The sequence below is a fragment of the Trichoderma camerunense genome (assembly GCF_050948025.1).
Source record: "Trichoderma camerunense strain CBS 138272 chromosome Unknown V8C40scaffold_18, whole genome shotgun sequence".
Classification (NCBI taxonomy): domain Eukaryota; kingdom Fungi; phylum Ascomycota; class Sordariomycetes; order Hypocreales; family Hypocreaceae; genus Trichoderma; species Trichoderma camerunense.
Window position 1 is genome coordinate 232,605 of NW_028145352.1, and position 18,784 is coordinate 251,388.

The 18,784-nt window shown below is 49.6% G+C and overlaps 5 protein-coding genes and 2 non-coding genes across 7 annotated transcripts; 5 read left to right on the forward strand and 2 right to left on the reverse strand.

Moving 5' to 3' along the window:
- Positions 1-890: 890 nt before the first annotated feature.
- Positions 891-3,276, forward strand: V8C40DRAFT_277003 (choline transporter-like family protein; the record flags this gene model as incomplete). The annotated part of the gene is made up of 2 exons (XM_083220918.1): positions 891-903; positions 971-3,276. The coding sequence occupies 2 exons, from the start codon at positions 891-893 to the stop codon at positions 3,274-3,276; spliced, it is 2,319 nt and encodes a 772-aa protein (XP_083069454.1).
- A 443-nt stretch (positions 3,277-3,719) lies between these two features.
- On the forward strand, positions 3,720-3,814 carry V8C40DRAFT_t174. The gene has a single exon. It is a non-coding gene; the product is annotated as a tRNA-Ser (tRNA).
- Positions 3,815-4,037: 223 nt separating this feature from the next.
- Positions 4,038-4,119, forward strand: V8C40DRAFT_t175. Its single transcript has one exon. It is a non-coding gene; the product is annotated as a tRNA-Gly (tRNA).
- Positions 4,120-4,318: 199 nt separating this feature from the next.
- Positions 4,319-7,941, reverse strand: V8C40DRAFT_253750 (WD40 repeat domain-containing protein; the record flags this gene model as incomplete). The annotated part of the gene is made up of 4 exons (XM_083217688.1): positions 7,790-7,941; positions 7,391-7,661; positions 7,199-7,333; positions 4,319-7,143 (listed from the first exon to the last, which is right to left on the reverse strand). Coding segments are annotated over exons 1-4 (3,128 nt in total), but the record flags the coding sequence as incomplete, so codon positions are not given.
- Positions 7,942-9,300: 1,359 nt separating this feature from the next.
- On the reverse strand, positions 9,301-12,133 carry V8C40DRAFT_253752 (medium-chain fatty acid-CoA ligase FAA2). Its single transcript, XM_083217689.1, has 3 exons — positions 11,448-12,133; positions 9,781-11,368; positions 9,301-9,721 (listed from the first exon to the last, which is right to left on the reverse strand). Exons 1-3 carry the CDS (start codon positions 11,875-11,877, stop codon positions 9,622-9,624), a joined length of 2,118 nt encoding a protein of 705 aa, XP_083069456.1. The 5' UTR covers positions 11,878-12,133; the 3' UTR covers positions 9,301-9,621.
- Positions 12,134-14,249: 2,116 nt separating this feature from the next.
- Positions 14,250-15,027, forward strand: V8C40DRAFT_253754 (uncharacterized protein). The gene is made up of 2 exons (XM_083217690.1): positions 14,250-14,427; positions 14,492-15,027. Exons 1-2 carry the CDS (start codon positions 14,349-14,351, stop codon positions 14,893-14,895), a joined length of 483 nt encoding a protein of 160 aa, XP_083069457.1. The 5' UTR covers positions 14,250-14,348; the 3' UTR covers positions 14,896-15,027.
- A 1,140-nt stretch (positions 15,028-16,167) lies between these two features.
- Positions 16,168-18,542, forward strand: V8C40DRAFT_78872 (bifunctional cysteine synthase/O-acetylhomoserine aminocarboxypropyltransferase MET17). Its single transcript, XM_083223424.1, has 7 exons — positions 16,168-16,338; positions 16,568-16,622; positions 16,701-16,784; positions 16,850-17,209; positions 17,282-17,880; positions 17,942-18,005; positions 18,063-18,542. Exons 1-7 carry the CDS (start codon positions 16,289-16,291, stop codon positions 18,153-18,155), a joined length of 1,305 nt encoding a protein of 434 aa, XP_083069458.1. The 5' UTR covers positions 16,168-16,288; the 3' UTR covers positions 18,156-18,542.
- The last annotated feature ends 242 nt before the right edge of the window (positions 18,543-18,784 follow it).

The window sequence follows — 18,784 nt, forward strand, 5'->3', positions numbered from 1 at the left end:
GACGTTGGAGCCTCGGGTTCTGCGCCTCCGCTGCCCGTCGAAGTCGAGGCCTGGACCCAGCATGAAGCCTCATTGCCTAAGATGGGTATTTGTTTATATACAGGTAGTACGGAGTCCAGAGGTGGAATTTCATCTTCTTCTTGGGTGATTTGATTTCTTCTCCCTCTAACCTTTCTTACTCTTCCTTCATCCCTCACTGTTTATTACTTTACAGCATCTACCAAGTCATCAGCTCCCTCGGTGACCGGGGGTCAAATGACGGCACGCCGCCCTTGTGCTCACCCAACCAGAAAGGTCCCCAGGTACTGCGGAGGTACCAGTACCCATCTCGGCAGGCAGCGCACCGCATGCGGACCTCCTTATCACTAGCAGTCATCACCTGTGGCTCTGTGAGGCGCTGACCGCCAGCAACCTTAGGCTCCTTAGCCAGCAAAGGACGCCCACCTGTACTCCAGGCATTCACTAAGTTTTGGTCTATCGAGGTCACCAAACCGACTCATCCGCCCTGTGTCGCCTGACCTCAGCTCTTTTCCTCCTCTGCTTTTTACTTCATACAGTCTTTGTTGCTCAATCAAGCATCCACCATACATTACTCATACCTCGCCATGGTGTAATATTTTTTTCCGTCTTTGATTCTTAGTCTTTGTTTTCTTGGGCTATTATTCTCCCTGTTGTATGCAAGGGAGAGCCGCCTAACGCTTTTGCTGCCTTTTCCAAGCGTCGTTCGTCATCGCCCATCATCCTGCTTTAGAGTTTCATCGCATCTCCGCTCCAACGAACACAAAAAGATCGACAAAAGTGCCGCAACGCAGCTGCAGTTCGCCAGACATCGAGTGTGACAACCGTGCCAAACCACTTATCGTGGGGGCGGCGGTAGGTGAAGGGGCATCATGTTTTCCGAGTGTGCGTGACGACATCGAGCCGTATAAGCCTGCGTCTGATGAAGCTGCTGCTAACTCATTTTCCCTAGACGCCTCGAGATTTCTCGCGCAGTCCCAGTCGAGGCTGTCGAACTTTGGCCAAGCAGACAACGATACCTCGTCCCGGCAAAACGACTGGTCATCATCTCGCCCGACCCGACCCTATCGAGACGCCGGCCGAGGGAACGGGGGCCAGAGATCCCTTCTTGGAAGAGGCTATGGCGGGAACCCATATCAGAACGGTGGAGGAGGAGCCGGTGGAGGCTCGCGCTTCGGACAGCTTGCGTTTGGATCTCGCATAACAGCTGCGCAAGACGCACCCCTGTTTCACAGCACGCTGGACGAGTTTCGAGAGGAAGACGACGAAGAGGAGCGCGACAGGGAAGCTGCTGATCTCTTTGCACTCCAGAGGTCACGAAGGGTGGCCGCCGCTAGCAAGCTGGCCGACAGCGTCGAGTCTGACGCAAATAGTCGAGGGTCGCTCGAAGAGAGCTCGAGACAGTTTGATCACCCATATCGCGCCCAGGGTTTCGGCCGGGGCATCAAGAGCAGTTGGAACGGAACGAGAAGCTCACATCATACGGCAGTCGCAAAGAATACACCGTTAGAAGAGGAGGAAGCTGAAGAAGTCGATCACGATAGCAGGGATGGCGAAAGCGACCGCAGCAGCGGTCATCATAGGGGGAATATGGTTGATGTCGGGCTTGATTCACAGGAGGACGCCGATGATGATCCTCCGGAATCTCTCTTGGAAGAGCCAACCGATAACAGCCCCCCAGCTTTCCAACGATTCAAAGACCCGTCAGGACGAACACCGCTACTGGAAAGATCGGCACGAAGCGACACTGACATGGACAGCACGCGACATACAGAACCTCCGGAGGCTGATCCAGCTCCCTCAGGAAACGCCTACGTCGAGGGAGAGATATTCAGACACGACCCTTTCTTCGCGTGGATATTCTTAATCAGTCTCGCCGGGATGATGTCAACCTTTGTCCTGGTATGGCTCAATACTACTCCTAAGAAGAGCCCTGTTGGAGACACGATTTATACGACACTACAGAAATCTTTCAATATGCTTGCTGTCGATACCGTGGTGGCAGTATTAGTGTCATTTGTATGGTTGGCAGCGTTGCGGTCCTTTGTTCGACCGCTCGTTACTGTTATCCTGGTCGCTGTGCCAGCCATTATGTTTTCATTTTCTATCTTCTCCTTTGCGTCGTCTTTCAAAGGGCGAACGCATGGGACAAGCTTCCAGGATGTCGTCATGAGATGGACCGCCATCGTCCCGGGAGCTTCATGCATCTTATGGCTCTGGCTTGTCGTCAAGGGTCGAAGAGCAATTCAGCAGGCCATTGAAATTCTTCAATTTTCCTCCAAGATTTTGGCACAAAACCCAGGTCTCTTGTTGGTAGGCTTTGGATGCCTGGCCTTGATCGTTGTCTGGACTTGGATTTGGCTGGCCATGTTTACCCGTATCTTCATGGGTGGCTATTTCTCAAAGTCCTTGGTTCGGTTCGTGATTCAATTCTCCAGCTGGTGGCTCGGCGCTGCGTTTGTCTTCATGTACATGTGGACGCTGTCTGTCATCAACGCGGTGCATCGAGCGGCGACTGCGGCGACCGTCTCCCAGTGGTACTTTCATCGCAATGCCGGCCCTGCCACGCCTTCAAAGGAAATTGTCATGGCTGCTTTAGGCCACGGCGTAACGACCATTTTTGGCAGCATTTGTGAATCAACGCTTTTGTCTCTCCTTATCAGAGCACCATTGATTTTCCTGCCCAGGAGGCTAGGTGCAATCATCACAAACATCGCCTCGTTCTGGATACCGACGCCTATTGTGGCTCTCACAAACCCTCTCACAATTACCTTTGCAGCTATTCATTCTCAAGGCCTAGCTACGTCTGCTAGAGGTCTTGATCAAATGGAATTTGTATCACCTGCAATCCCTACTACCACACTGACACCAAGGGCGTTGCGTCTACGCGGTCAGGCAAACGGCCTGTTGCCCTACCGACTGGCAAAGTTGCTCCTGGTTGCTACACGATTGATTATGGCTACCGGGCTGGGATTCGCGGGCTGGGTCATTACTGCAAAGCAACTGCGAATCCAGCTCCCAGACGGCGTGGGCGTGCGAGGATCAGCGTATGCATACGTGGTTGGCATGATGGCCAGTTTCATTGGCTATTCGGTTATGGGCGCAATGGAGGGCATTCTTAGCGGAATTGTCGACGCGGTTCTGATATGTTATGGAAGCGAGCGACGGATGGAGAGAGGCCATGGACGATTCTGTCTCGAAGCGGCATATCTGTTTGGAGAGCGGCGAGGAACCGGCGAGGACCTCGGATATGAGTAAACAAGCTCAGGCTGGGCCCGCTCATGTATGTTGATGGATTCTGGATTTTTGGCACGCCTGCTCTTCTTTTATTCTCTTTGTTTTTGATTGTTTCTTTTTTCCCTATTAGCTACTTGCTCATTGCTGCGGGTTTTGAACTTGATTGAATGGGATGATAGATTGGTAGAGCTGATTTGGATTATCGGGACTCAAAAAAGGCCATGCAGTGGAGATGTTGTTACGGCAAGCTCCAAGGGGGATAGGACAGCAATGATATTTTCTCAATGCGATTTTCTCTACCTTTTATGCAACTGCTACACTTAACGTGCTGTCTTACGATTGAACTTTTAATGTAATCCCGTATGAAACTCTGTTCAAGGAGAGAAGTGCGTTATGGTGTTAGTTGGTTAGGGGAAAGTAAGTTGATAGTGTCAAGTAAGACATGTCAATTCCATGAACGGTTAGACACTTTGGCCGAGTGGTTAAGGCGATGCCCTGCTATCAACAGGTATCATAGGCATTGTGTTCGCACGCGCAGGTTCGAATCCTGCAGGTGTCGTTTCTTTTTTTGTATTTTTTTTTTCTAAATTCCTAGTCCTTTTTTCCTGGTCAAATCTCACATAAGATTTCTTCTTGGCAAGGCTATCTCAAGTAAACTGTAATAGACCTTTTTTTTTTGGGTTATATACTTCAGGGTTAATATTGACTGGGGATCTCACGATGTTTGACATTAGAGACAGCTTCATGAGGTGTCTATCTCCCGCGAGTTTTCGTAAAACGAAGCGTCATTGGTCTAGGGGTTAGGATTCAACTCTTCCATTCACTTGAAAAGTTGAGGCCCGGATTCGAGTTCCGGATGACGCAGTGCTTTTATTTTTGCATTTCACTCTTTTTTTGCTATCCGCAAGGATAAATGAAGCGACTTAAGTATATTGCTGTATTTGACCAGGCATCGTACGTTAAATTGTCCCGTTAATCCTGCAGTAAGGCTAGTATTTCAGTTTTGCCGCTATTTCACAGCATGTATATCAAGATGTAAATTGTCGTTTGAACTTTATATTCAGGCTTGCTTCATAAGTTACCCTAACTATCGGGCCTGTATTAAATATTTTAATTGTATGTATGTGTTTGTATATGCTACAGAATTCCTCAACTACGAGGCTTCTTTTATTCATCAGCCTCCTTAGGCAGTTCCTCGTAAGCAAACCCGCAGTCCACTTCACTAAGTACCAGCTCTGCCTTAGATTGAACAAGATCGTCTCGGTCGCCTTCCGCCAGGAGCTCTAGATCCAGATCTCGTGCCTTGTTTATAGCATGTATGACTTTCAGCCGGGCATCTGGCTCTCCAGGGTCTCGAAGCTTCCGCACAGAGCGGCTCAGCTGGCCCCGGCTTGCAGCGATGCTCTGTCTCTGGTTTCTCTCGAAATAGCTGAGTAAATGGCCTGCGGGATCTTCGTTTAGGTGTGCCTCTCGACGGAAGAGACCCGTTGAGGCATATTCTGGCCCTTGTACGGCGCCAATAGTAGGATTAGGGTCGATGACAAGCTGCTTTGTGTCTAGATAGATTCGCTTCACCAGGTCGGCGATGTGCATGTCGTCGTCATCATTAACATTGTTCGGGTTGTCTGGATCTCGGTATGGAGGTTCTGGTTCGGGGTGCGGTATAAACGGTGTGGGACGTCGAAGCGGCCGGTCCACGCCTGGGATCCTGATGAAGTGTGCCTCTGGCTCGTCTTCTTTATCTATAGAAAACAGAAACACCCGACCAGTCGCATCTCCAACGACCATTTTCCGGAAATCGGGCGAAAAGGCACCGCAGGAAATGGGACCAGGTGCTTCCAAAATGGTTCGTATATATGGCCGGTGTTTCTTACGCACATTCCAGACCATGACGGTCCCATCGCTAGAGCCTGTGTAGAATCGATCTAGGTTGTTCCCCCAAGCTGTAAACTTGACTCCAGTGTCTTCCTTCTCTCGGTCATGGTAGTATTCGTCCAGAGGACGGCCATGCTGTAGAATATGCACAGGGTTGTCTCCTTGCGCCGTGTCCCACACGTATACTTTGCCGTCAGTGCACCCCGCAGTCACATACTCATGTTTGTACGAGTTTGGCATAAAGGTCAGCTCGTTGATGTCTGACGCAAAACAGTCCAGGTTATGGTATTCGGAAAACCCACCCTCTTGCTGGGGGCTCTGGGGGCTCTGGGGATTCTGGGGACTCTGGGGACTTGGATCATCTTGTTTGGAAATGAGGACAGTTTGCCTTCCGAACAAATGTATCTGAGTTCTCACTTTTGGCGATATCTTTATCTGAGAAGAGGGAGAGGTTGCGGCAATGAATCTCGGTAATGTGGGATGCCAGGCCACTTCAAAGAAGTTGGCAGTTGTAGCAGTTGTGACAGGAACTCGCTGATTCGATTCCGCATTCCAAAGAGTAATCTCTCCCGAGTTTTGTTTATCGAAGGGGATGTCGTGGTCATCCCCAGAGAAGCTACGAGGAGAATATCCTACAGCGAGCAGATGCTGGCTTGTCGAGTCACGGCCCCACTGCATTGTTGCTGGGAAATATGCCCACTTGTCAGAGCCGTCAGCGTCAGTCCGAGTACATGAAAAGGAGACGTATGGGCTATTCGCAATGTCGTTCATGTTGATTGTGTATATCCGAATGGCCTCTATAGGGACATCGGCCGCAGTAGCAACTCGTCCAGAGCCGTCCTTGGCCACGGAGACAAAATTTACGTTGCCGCCAAAGTACCAGGTGGCCAACGCAGTCATTGTACTGCCAGATTTGTCAACCTTCCACACTTTGACTGTTCTGTCGAAGCTGGAGGTGAATGCCAACCCAAGAATGCTGTCGTAGTCAGAGCATACAACCGACGAATACAACCATGGGTCCTGGCTTTCACGCATAGCCGTCGTGGAGTTTTCTCCCTTTTCGACAAGAGGTCTTGGGATTCGGTGGTCAGGAAACGCCTTAAGCTGCCCTAGCTTTGTAGAGCAAAGGAGCAGATTCCCCGGCTTATTATACTGCTGATTATGGCTATCCGAGTGTGCAGTTGTGCCACACAAAACATTGTCATCCGGGATCCAAGTTGTTGTTGCAATGTCACCGGCACAGTTCGTGTACTCTGCGACCAAATCCAAGCTATCCTCGTGCGCCTTGCGAAACTCGTTTTGAAAGTTGTCATACTGACGCATATGACCAAATCCTCGGTTTCCTACCATTTCACGAGCTAAAAGCAAGGATGATAGTCGACTGGCACGTCTCTTCTCCTGTTGCGAGCGAGATCCATTCGCTCTAGGGTCAAGACTCAGGATCTGAGCTCGGCTTGGCGGCACTGCTTTGCCCGCAAGCAGATCCGAACAGTAATTGCGTACATCTTCGACCGTCCGGTGAGGCAAACTGTTATTAACAATTGACGGAACATTGAACTGAGGGCAGAGCCGCGCCAAATGTTCAGGGGTCGCAGGATAGCCCACGGGAAGATACATTGAGAAGCATGCCATGATTTGCCGAATTTCGTCAGATGTAAAGTCCACATGATAGACAGCTGGGCTCTTCAGCTCTTCCTTGAGCTCGCGGTATAAGCGATCAGCACCTTTGACAATGAGTTCGCGATCTGATGCTGATTGGTAAGGCCGGTGATCGAGGTCAAACCATGTATTTGAGGATGGGCCGCATTTGGTCGGTTCCCACCGACTCCCATATCTTGTTCTATGAGTATTATCTTGTCTTTTTGGTATTGAGGTTTTCGGTTGTTTAGCAGCTATCTTTTTTATTTCTGGCGGAACCTGTTCAAATCTGGCAAGAGGTTGCTCCTGCAGCGGGGGGTAAGAGGACTGGTAGTCGCTTGAACTTGGCGCTTTTATAGGGGCGACACGATATTCCTTAAGCATTATGTCAGTTAGATCCAACTTGGGTGTATGTTCTTATTCCACTTACAGGTCTCCCAGATAGCTCTTCAATGATTATTTTGGCCTTTGTAGCAGTCCATTCATCATCGGCCGGCAGCTTGTAGTCATTGTTCTCATCTAATCGGGAGACAAAGAGCGGATCCTTGGCAAACATGGAAACGGCCTGTGCCCTTTGTCAATTATGTGCTCAATACAGCACAGTCTTTAGGTTATTGCATACCTTTATCGCAATTTCATCAAGTATGTACTCGGAAGCTGGCAGGTCCCTCAGCGCCCGGCTCACATAAGGAGAGACCTGTTTCCCAGCCCAATTAAGGTCGAGACGCCTCCTTTTTGGCGGCGGCCCTTCATCCTGAGAGTCATTCTGTCGGCGTTGTGCATGGGAAATAGGATAGTGCTGCTGTTTGAATCCGTTTGCGTTTGCGTTTGCGATCGGGATATGGCTTTGTGGTGGCGGCGATGGCGTCTCAGTCAGGTCTATGACCACGGGCCTGGAAAGAGGAGAGGTAAGCACGAGGCTCATGGAGACGACCAGCCCGCCAGCAGCCTCGGGCAAGCATCTCAAGCAGACCAAACAGATTCTCTGGCTCTTTAAACGCGGCTGAGGATATCAACTTACCCCATCGCGTGCCCACACGTTCAAGCTGCTTAGATTGTTCTTAAACAAGGGATAGGTAAGGATGGGGCTCTTAAAACACGTCTAGACGGGAACTAATAATAAGTGGGTCACGTGATATGCCGTTACGTAATATATAAACACTGCTATTATCTTTTAGCAGCTCATATAAAGCTTCTTAGAAAGTATAAAGGGTTTAAACAAAGGGAAAAGATAAATATTAAAAGTGTTAGCGTGGTTTAATTATTATATTTCTTGATAATATAGGTTAGCAGCCTAATATATATATAATACTATGGTGTATGTCAAAATTAACCCTGTAAAATGTGCCCATTAGACTTCAGCTCTAGAATTAATTTCAGCTCAGCTTAATTGATTTTCACTGGATTTTATAATGAGACTAAGCGTCTCTTTGTTAAACGCGTGTATGATATCATTTGTCGCGCTTTAAGCAAACGCGCGCGTTGAGCTCCTGCCCGTTAATATAGCCTCTTAATGAGCAAACATGCTCTAATTCCACTACTTAGCTACCTAACAATAATGGCCCGATACATTTGTTAGAAAAAAAAAGCGTTTCACACAAACATCTTTTGTGTTTGACCAGTCGAGAGCAAAGCTGATATTGCATGCATCCCCCGTCGCGATCTGAGATCTATGCATCATTCGCGATCGCGACATGGATGATAAGCCCACCAGATGCAAGATATTAATTGTCGGTTAAAGGGACACTGCAGGTCCCACGCAGCCTCTAAAAAGAGACACCTGGACTTTCTACCACAGGTACTTGTAATTAAATCCTTAACAATTTCTAAAGCGCCATATCAATCGTGCACCGTGCATGTAACCTCCAATCCCAGCTGTGTCAACACCATCTATCTCTGCGGCTTGTTCGGGTAGAATCGCAAGAATCGCAAAAGGCCATCGATAGAAAAGCTTTAATCTACCATGGGCTAGCAGCATTGTACCTTGTGTTATTGAAGCATCGATAATATTTTAGGCAAACATGACGTAAGGGAAGCATGCTCGAAATGTAAATCGAGATGAGATGCGCACTTGCTATGCACTGTGTATGTATGGCGATATAAGCAACGTAGGCAATATATAAAATAAGTGTTGAGACAAATTAGATTGCAATTAACCTTTGAGCTTTGTAATTTTTTAATTAAAGTCTTTATAACTAGTTAAAATAACTATATTAGGGAACATGCGTATTTGTTTTCTTAATTTTTAACTATAAATAATTATTTTGTTTGCTTTCTAGGTTAGGTACCTATGGGACGAAGTGACATGTTGGAAGAACTAGCTCCACACATCAAGGGATGTCTTCAGCTTAAACGCGCCTCACTCTCTCGCCTGACATTAGTTGGACAGCCTCGTTTGCTCAATCGTGCAATTCGCAACTGACTATATAACTATGGGCTGCATTTGACCATCTTCAACCTTAACCGTGAATGGATTCTAAGCCATCTTGGTTGCAGCAGTCCGACGACTCATACACGAGTCGTTGAAGTCGTACATGACATATGAATGATCAAGTCCGAAAGGCACCATAAAGAAGAAAAGACCCCCTTTATTAATGTATCTTTAATTCCTTCTCGTCTGTTTTATATTCATAACTCTTTCGCACTGACAGGTAAAACACCCCCCATTGAAAGGAAGCTTGCCGCCGTACTTTGCTGCAAATACACACACACACTCCACATTCTTTACCGCCCACGGCTATTAGCTAACAGATAACCGTAACTGATAACTAGCTATATATCCAAACATTATAAAAAAACCCAAAGAAAAATTTCGCTCAGCAACAAACATCATGCCTGTTCATTTATCTATTCTTACAACTTGGCAGGGCCAGTCTCGGCGTTAATCTCCTCGTACATCTTGTCGATCTGAGCACGGAAGGCCTTTGCAGTTTGAGGCCGCTTCAGCTTAAGACTGTTGTCATGTTAGCGGCTGATTTTTTGTGGTTGATTGTTTTTTGCATTTGTACTTACGTGGGTGTGAACAGCTCGTTCTGGATGCTAAAGGGCTCAATGTCAAGATAGACACCGCGAACACGCTCAAAGCTGTTGAACTTTTGCTTCTGCGCAATCTTGTTGAGCACCTTGAGGAACTCTGCCTTCACCTTGGGGTGGTTGGCAGCCTCCTTGAGGGCCGGGAGGTCAGCGGCAGTGACCGTCTCGCCAAGGACCTTGCTGGCAAAAGGTGGGAAGTTCTCCAGGTCGATGCCAAAGATACCGACGAGTGTAGACTCCTTGGGGTCGCCGTGGACATAGGCCATTGCGATCAAGTTGGTGTTACCCAAGTAGACGTTCTCGATACGCTCAGGAGAGATGTATTCACCCTGGGACAGCTTGAGAACGTTCTTCTTGCGGTCAATGATCTTGAAGCGACCCATCTTGTCAATCTCAGCGATATCACCGGTGTGGAACCATCCATCGGACTCAATGGCCTTCTTGGTCTCCTCCTCGTTCTTGTAGTACTCGCGGAAAATGCATGGGCCTCGGAGAAGAAGCTCACCGCGAGGGTTGGGCTTGTCATCGACGGTGTAGTCAAACTCGGGCACGGACTCGAGGCAGAGTTCGACACAGCCAGTTGGGGGTCCGATGTTGCCGAGACTGAAGTCTCCTGGAATCTGAACGGTACCGACGGCGTATGACTCGGTCATACCAAAACCCTGGTAAAAGTTGTTGCCAAAAGCAGCGCGGAGGAACTCTTGAACATCAGGATCCAGCTGTGCGCTGCCGCTGATCATTGAGTGGGCCCTATCCAAGCCCACGGCAGCCCTGACCTTGGGGGTCCAAATACGGTCGTACAGGAAATGTGTGTTGCTCGCCTGGCCCGGTGGCAGACGCATGTTGGCCTTCTTGGTGTTGATGACCTGGCGAGACAGGGCTCCCCTGGCGCCTTCGGCCTCGATGGTGGCGGTTCGAATTGCCGAGTTGAAGCGGTTGAACAAGCGGGGAACAGAAATGAACCCGGTGGGCTTGAGAATCTTCATGTCGTCGACCAGACCCAGGATATCGCCACGGAAGAAGCCAATGCTGGCACCTTCGGACAGGGCAACTTGATCAACCATTCTGCCGTAGATGTGAGCAAGAGGCAAATAGGACATGTGAACGTCCTTTTCAGTCACCGCACCCTGAAGGCGGCTGGAAGAGATGGCAGAAACGGCATTGCCATGAGTGATGACAACACCCTTTGGCGCACCAGTGGTTCCTGAAGTGTAGTTGATTGTGCAGAGATCGTCCCACTTGGCCGGGCGCATGGGGCGGCCAGACTTGGCGCCAATCTCCTCAACCTCCTTGAAAGAGTAGATCTTGATGCCGTGCTGAGAAGCAATGTCGTTCAAAACAGCGCCCTTGGTCAGACCCTTTTGCTCGCCTTGCTCCAGCTCGTCAAGGGAGACAATCAGCTTGAGGGATGGGATTCGAGGGGCCAACTTCAAGAGAGTCGGGATGTGAGGCAGGGAGCAGACGATACAGGCGAGTTCGGCGTGGTTGATGATGTACTCGGAAGTGTCCGGACCAAGAGTATCATAGAGTGATACGGTGTAGAGAGCTTGCGACGCAAGAGCAAGATCTACAAATCGAGATTGTGTTAGTTGGAGATCTGTAGTGGGCATTGGGAGAGCGCGGGGAATCGCGCAAGGTTGGCCTACCGGTGATTTGCCATTCGGCGCGGTTCTGAGACCACAGTCCGACGGGATACTTGTCCAGGGTGTGTCCAATACTCTTGTGGATTTCGACGAGACCGGCTCCCAGGTTCTTGCGACGCTCGGCCACCTCGCCATACGTCTCCCACTCATATGTGTCTGCCCATGATTGCGTGCTGGGGTTCCAGAGGCGGGTGCCGAGGCAGCGCTTGCTGGGGCGCTTCTTGACGGCCTGTTCGAACAGATCGTGGACCGATTGGATCTCGGGGTTGAACGTGGTCAGGAGTGGGCCATCGCCAATCTTGTGATGGCGGTAGATGGCGGTACGACCGGGCCGTTCTGTGCCTGCGATGGCAACACCGTGAGGAGCGCCGGGCGCAGGCGGAGTCGTCAAGCTCTTGATGTACGCCGCCGTGTCCTTGGTAGCCAGTGCCATTGTGTCGAAGGGGGATGAACTAGTGGCTGACCGCGTGTTGATATTTTACAGCTTTAAAGGAAAGGATCCGCAACGCTCGCGATGCCTACGAGAATTGACCAGACAATGTGAAAAGGGAGGGAAGATTAGGCGACGTGTAAAGGCCTGGGGGAGGGAAAAAGAAAAGGCGAGGATGGTTGCAAGGGAAAGGAAAAAAAGAAATCTGGCGATGAGGTCGGGAGGTGGAGGTTTAACCAAAGTCATGGGCTGCTGAAAGGGACGGCCGAGGTTCGCGGGGCCTCGGCAGCCCCAGATTTGGGATTTGGTCCATGTACATGGCCTGCGCCCAGCGTACAACGCTGTGGTCCAGCCCGCCAAATCGCAGAAGCCGTACAGGTACATGCGCGTTGCTAGCGCTGTGTCGGAGTGCCTAAACCGCTAGCGGCCAGCCCCCAACGAAATCCACTGAGGCGTCCCACCCGCGGAGTTTACAGCAGAGTTCTGCCCCGTGGATAGCGCTGTGGCATCGCTGTGACGGGCTCGGAAAGACTCAACCCGATCAAATGTCAATCCAAAGACTGCGTCCTGGTAGTACGAGTAATACTTGTACATGTATGCCAGCGGCTGACAATCAAGGTTCTCACAGCGGCCGGCTAACCGTCAGCATCTGCCCGTCAGAAACGGAATTGATAAGATTTGTTGGGTCGAATAGTAGCTCGTTGATATGGCTGTTGTTTAGAAATAGGCCTTAGGGCGAGATAGACAAGAGCTGACACGCTGCACCCATGCATATTGAACCTAGATAAAGGTAGTATGTATTGGTACGTCGTTGACTATTTTTTAACTGTGTTCTAGTAATACAATTACCCAGCCCGGCTATCCTGGGTAGTTATAGGAGTTGACAGTTCGACTTTGTTATTAAGTGTGGACTCTATCGTAGAAGAACGTCCTGGCGAGGCCGACTATTTGTCGAACAAAACCCAATATTGAGACCGACGCGAATTGAAAGGTGATTAATTAACATTGGCGGCTTACTTGTACTTGTAGTGCAACAACGTCAAGGCACGTAAGCACGCATCATCCCATCGTGACGGAAAAGCGTATCCGTACAAGTACATACAAATTCCGTCGCACAAGACGCTGAAAAGTCCGGGATCCCGTAGTGACGTCGGCTGTTTCGGGGAATAGTAACCACTCAGTGGCGACTCTTGTGTTCCGACGCAGGCGAGCCGGATGCTATTTTGTCTCTCCGTCAACCTCGCTGTACTTGTATCCTTTTTACCCCAATCAACTCAATTCTACGAGTGTATCAACCAAATACGCAGACTCTCGCAAATGCCAGCGGAATCCGGGGCACATCTGGGGAGACTCGCAGCTTGGCTCATCCGCTAAAGCACGGCGGTGGGCCTCGGCCCAGGGCACTCTCCCAGCGCCCCGGCCAATCACGTCGTCGCTATTCCATATAGCGTCTCGTTTCGGCATGTGAAACTCGAGCTCAGAGGCAAGAACTTGCGGACGGCGTTCTGCAAAAGGCTACTTCGCCCGGACGAATTGACCCTTCGATTTGGAGCTTGAAACGTGTCCTGTTACGGAGTAGTGCCGGTGGTTATGGGACGCAAGCTCGGGAGTACAAAGTCGATACTTCTCCGCTCTCTCTTTTCCCCGCGTTGTCGCACAGATTGAGAGCCGAGGCCATCATGGCACTGCGATGCTTATTAAGCATCGCTCTGGAGTAAGAGGTGCCCGTGTTGATAGAATTGAATTTGACAACAACTATTGCCAACTCATGCAGCACGCAAATTTTCTTTGTTAAATGGATTATCTTAACCTGATAATATGTCTTATATCTCAAGGTGATTAAAAGAGAATCCTAGTCGCAGATTCAGGAATAGTCGTACTCGTTCAAACATATTATTGCCCAACTAAAAAACATGAGCCGCAGCAATAGTATCTGTATATACGTTTGACAGGAATTCAACAAGCACCACCGCCGCTTTAAGATATTTCGTTAATCTCCTACAAGAGCGTGTTCTAATAATGCTATTCGATTGCTATTTTCTAAACTATAGTAGATGTGAGCACACGTCGTCGAGATTTGTGTAATGTACTCTTCCATGTTCTACACACCCATCTCGATCTGAGACTATATCACGATGCGAATTCGCCTCAAGACATCAAACGCATCACATCAGATACGCATAATGCCTATTCCGTCTCAAACAATTGAACAAAACGCTCATCGTTTTTCTTCTGCGCATGTCCTCATTCCACGCTGAGCAGGCCTCCAGCCCTCCCTTTTTTCGCCTCCCTTCAGCCAGTAATTCTACATGTCTAAGACATACCGCAGACGCGTACGAGTGTGCAACCTCATGCTGCTACTCGATAGATTTGGTGCTAATAATAAATGAATTCCACGCCAACTTCTTCTTGGCAAATCCTGCTTCGCGACTCTCTTACCATTGTTCAATCTCTTCACATAACGGTCTTTGGCCATGTCGCAAACTCTCATCCTCTGCTTTCGGGCCTTTCAAGGCCTTGCGGCTGCTGCTGGTATCGGCTTGGCAGCATATGGTAAGCTTTCTACACTCAATTTGCTTCTCCAGAATCCTGTTAGCTCACTCTTGGCTCTTCGCAGTTGTAAATTGGCATCTCAGGGGCCCTCATCTCTCGACGCCACCCTCAATCAGCTTCATCCTCTTCTCCTCAATATTTTCCTTCTTTTCCATCTTATATCTCGTTTTCGCGCCACGACTTGCCCCGAAAGCTGTCCACCCAAAGATTTCCTTGAGCATCGAAGCCATCAACTGTATCTTTTACTTTGCGGGATTCATTGCTGTGGCCGTCTGCCTCGGTGATCTGGCCTTTTGTACCGGCTCAGTCTGCATGGCAGGCCGTGGTACTGCGGTGCTTGCGGCGGCACAGTTTAGCTTGTGGATGGGCTCTGCCATTTTTGCAGCCAAGGCCATGGTCAGGGATGAGAGACGGACGAAGTTGCTTAGCAGGAGACGAAACACCCAGAGGAACTTTGAGCGTGTTTGACCGGGTATGGAATACATATATATTTGAGAGTATCAATGGGAAGAAGGTGGAGGCTGCAGAACGAGCCTACCTGGAGAGTCGCTTATTGGGCATATTCATCTTATGAGTAGCATGAGTTATAATGAGAAACATGGCGGACGAGAATTATCGAAGCCATCATAGAATGCTTGAGAGGCTATCTGTGCCAGCTCATAGCAAAACTACTAGAGTGTTTAATAATCGAATGAGAGATAAAAGAGAGAACACAGCGCAACGGAATCCGAGTTGATAAGGGCATATGTCGTATATCATGTAAATTACTCAGCAGTCCACGATAGTTTGTCTCCATGGCCGTCTAAAAAGGCAACTGATTTGCTAATCATGCAGCGATCCCACGAATCACATTGTATGTACAGCTCGTGGTTCTGTCTATTGCGCCTTGTCTCCAGTCACACCAGCGCTGCTTTGAGTACGGCCAGTCACCAATTCTCGCTAATTTTCCTAATTCGCTGAAAGAGGCAATCGGGACTATTTGCATGCAATTTTCAACCGCTCTGGCTCATTGGCTGGCCGCAGGCTGGGGAGTTCAACCGTGGTGCATGACGAGCTTCAGATGCGGTTAGTCAGAGTCGTTTCGAGACAACCACCTTTTTGACTTGACATGTTCGTACAAGCAGTGTGCCGTCAATATGCGGGCAAAAGCTGTCTGGTATATGGCAAGTAAAAGCCTCTTGTTTTGCTTTTAACTGCTCATGATCAGATCATGGCAGCTCTTTCGCCACACAAGACAAATTTGATGTTCTGGCTAAATCCGGGCTATAAGAGCCGGGAATGGGCCTTTTTGATGGATATACAGATACTAGAGTGCGAAACCGGCCACGGCAGGAAACGAAACAAGAGATTGATGAGGGGCTAAACGGGTTTTCCTTAGGTTAGGATTACATGTACGTGCAATTAATTAGCATCTACCCCTCCAAGAGGCCCTTTTTCTGTCCGCTGGTGAAATGACGCGAGAATTGGCGATTGCGTGCTCGGGACGGCTTCATGGGACCCCCACACTCACATTCACCACTTCGGGGTCTGCATCGGTCGAGCGCAACTCGCGTCTACCATACAATCACCAGTATTACCCCGTAATGTACATAGCAAGGATTAATAGCAATCAATCATAGTAGTCACTTTTCATGTCTTACATCCAGTATCTAGTGGCTGGGCGGCTGGACCCCGAAGCAAACTACTAAGAACGGCGGTGCTAGTGGAAGCTTGATATAAATATACTCGACCGCGCTCTTGTTGAGCCGAACTCCTGCTGCCCCCCCTTCGGCTCAATCTTTATTCCCGCGTCAGCTTTTTCTTTTTTCTTTTCGTACCTTTTGTCATCATTTTTTTCTTGTTGCTTCAACTTTGATTCACAATGGCGGACAAGCTCAGCACCAACTTTGAGACACTCCAGCTTCACGCGGGGTAAGTTGACGTCAATCTTCAAAAGTCAATTCAACAAGCGCGGGGCAGTTTGCGCATCTGTTTTTGCGCTCGACTTGCTATTCGTTGCTTTGTAACAGAGCACAAAGACTCACGATGTTGAGTTTCTGTATCTGTGTTGTGTCAAGACACTGCAACATAAAGACATGAAAACTCAAGAAAACTGATAATCGAGAGAGCATCGCAATACTAACCTCATCTCATCTTCTAGACACTCCCCCGACTCGGCTACCAATGCCCGAGCCGTCCCCATCTATGCTACTACTGTGAGCATGAATCCACGCTTATGACTTAAGCTACAACTTCGCCAGTTCCTCGCAAGCTGACCACGTCCTGTGTTACAGAGTTTCGCCTTCAACGACTCCGCCCACGGCGCGAGACTCTTTGGCCTCAAGGAGGAAGGCAACATCTACAGCCGTATTGGAAACGTGAGTAGCTCCCCCTAGTCTCTGACAAAGCAACACAAAAACTCACGAGACTCTCTTTCGCACAGCCCACCGTCGATGTCTTTGAGAAGCGGATAGCTGCTCTCGAAGGCGGTGTTGCCGCTCTGGCCACCTCCTCCGGCCAGGGTGCTCAGTTCATTGCCCTCACTGCCCTCGCCCAGGCCGGCGACAACATCGTCTCTACTTCCAACCTCTACGGCGGCACCTACAACCAGCTCAAGGTCACCTTCAAGCGTTTCGGCATCACCACCAAGTTCGTCACTGGCGACAAGCCCGAGGACATTGCTGCCGCCATCGACGACAACACCAAGGCTGTCTACCTTGAGAGCATCGGCAACCCCCGATACAACGTTCCTGACCTTGAGGCCATCGCCAAGGTTGCCCACGACAAGGGCGTTCCCCTCGTTGTAAGTGGTCATAACACTGCAGCAATCAAGCCGTGCCTCTGGAATGTCGAAAACTGACAAGCAGTAAACTAGGTTGACAACACTTTTGGTGCCGGTGGATACTTTGTCCGCCCCATCGACCACGGCGCCGACATCGTCGTTCACTCTGCTACCAAGTGGATCGGCGGCCACGGAACCACCATTGGAGGTGTCATCATCGACGCCGGCAAGTTTGACTGGGGCAAGAACGGCAAGCGATTCCCTCAGTTCATCGAGCCCTCCGAGGGCTACCACGGCCTCAAGTTCTGGGAGACCTTTGGCCCCGTCTCCTTCATTGTCCGCGCCAGAGTCGAGCTCATGCGAGACATTGGTGCCTCTCTCAACCCCTTTGCCGCCCAGCAGCTCATCCTCGGTATCGAGACTCTCAGTCTCCGCGCCGAGCGCCACGCCCAGAACGCTCTGGCCTTGGCCCGACACTTGGAGAAGAGCCCTTACGTCTCTTGGGTCTCTTACCCCGGCTTGGAGAGCCACGCTTACCACGAGACTGCTAAGAAGTACCTCAAGAGGGGCTTCGGAGGTGTTCTGAGCTTCGGTGTCAAGGGCGGCGGTTCTGCTGGCAGCAAGGTTGTCGATGGCTTCAAGCTGATCACCAACCTCGCCAACGTCGGTGATTCCAAGACCCTGGCCATTCAGTAAGTGTTTGAAAGTTACCCCAGCAACTACCTAAAGACAACTAACAGAACTCTCTCACAGCCCCTGGACGACCACTCACGAGCAGCTGAGTGAGGAGGAGAGAGTTAGCTCTGGTGTCACTGAGGTAAGCAGATTCACGACCGAATTCGCGCGAAATAAGCTGACTTAATGTTTTCCTTAGGATCTCATCCGAATCTCCGTCGGTACTGAGCACATCGACGACATCATTGCCGACTTTGAACAGTCATTCAAGGCCGCTGGTCTCAGCAACTAAGTCCCCTTCCTGGTTTGATGTAAATAAGTAACAAGCAATGATGAACGAAATGAATCCACAAGTGTCGCGCGAATCATGACAACGGATAACGTATGATTACCGAGTTTCCCATCCGAAACTGGCGCTGCGGAGAAAAAAAAGTGTAAAAAGAACGCGACGGGTGGCTTTTTATCTTTGGAACATGGGAAATAACGGGAGTCGGTGTCTGTCAAATCCAAAGCCGGGAAGCTTTACGCTTCTCGGTTATGAAATATTAGCGTTAACGCATTTAAAGCTCAAAGAGAACTTGAGATAGAGAGAGTTCACAATCCAATCGTCGTTAGAAACAGTAGTTCTAATTATGCTTTGTTTTGTCCATCGTGACTTGGATCTAGTTTTTGTGGCACCCCGAGCGTCATCTTGCTTTCCCGCTTACTTAAACCCTAGAGCGAGTTAAAATGCCCATGAAAATAACGCATGCGCCACGCAGACGGCAGTTACAATTTGCCAAAAGGTTACCTTGCAGGAAAAAGTTTCGATTGGTCTGACGGCGGTCGATCTCAGTCGGTGTGTAATTACCTCAAGCCTTGTTTTTGAAGGGCAATGAGTGAGGCCTCCGTTTAAAATAGCCGCGTTTTAAAAGGTGCTGT

Bases quoted from the DNA above. Each gene is read 5' to 3' on its own strand.
- V8C40DRAFT_253752 (XM_083217689.1), bottom strand. From the start codon at position 11,877: ATGGCACTGGCTACCAAGGACACGGCGGCGTACATCAAGAGCTTGACG. The intron at 11,369-11,447 runs GTAGGCCAACCT...CTCGATTTGTAG, and splicing joins CGCCGAATGGCAAATCACCG to ATCTTGCTCTTGCGTCGCAA. The intron at 9,722-9,780 runs GTAAGTACAAAT...ACATGACAACAG, and splicing joins AACGAGCTGTTCACACCCAC to TCTTAAGCTGAAGCGGCCTC.
- V8C40DRAFT_78872 (XM_083223424.1), top strand. From the start codon at position 16,289: ATGGCGGACAAGCTCAGCACCAACTTTGAGACACTCCAGCTTCACGCG. The intron at 16,339-16,567 runs GTAAGTTGACGT...CTCATCTTCTAG, and splicing joins ACACTCCAGCTTCACGCGGG to ACACTCCCCCGACTCGGCTA. The intron at 16,785-16,849 runs GTGAGTAGCTCC...TCTTTCGCACAG, and splicing joins TCTACAGCCGTATTGGAAAC to CCCACCGTCGATGTCTTTGA.
- V8C40DRAFT_253754 (XM_083217690.1), top strand. From the start codon at position 14,349: ATGTCGCAAACTCTCATCCTCTGCTTTCGGGCCTTTCAAGGCCTTGCG. The intron at 14,428-14,491 runs GTAAGCTTTCTA...GGCTCTTCGCAG, and splicing joins TATCGGCTTGGCAGCATATG to TTGTAAATTGGCATCTCAGG.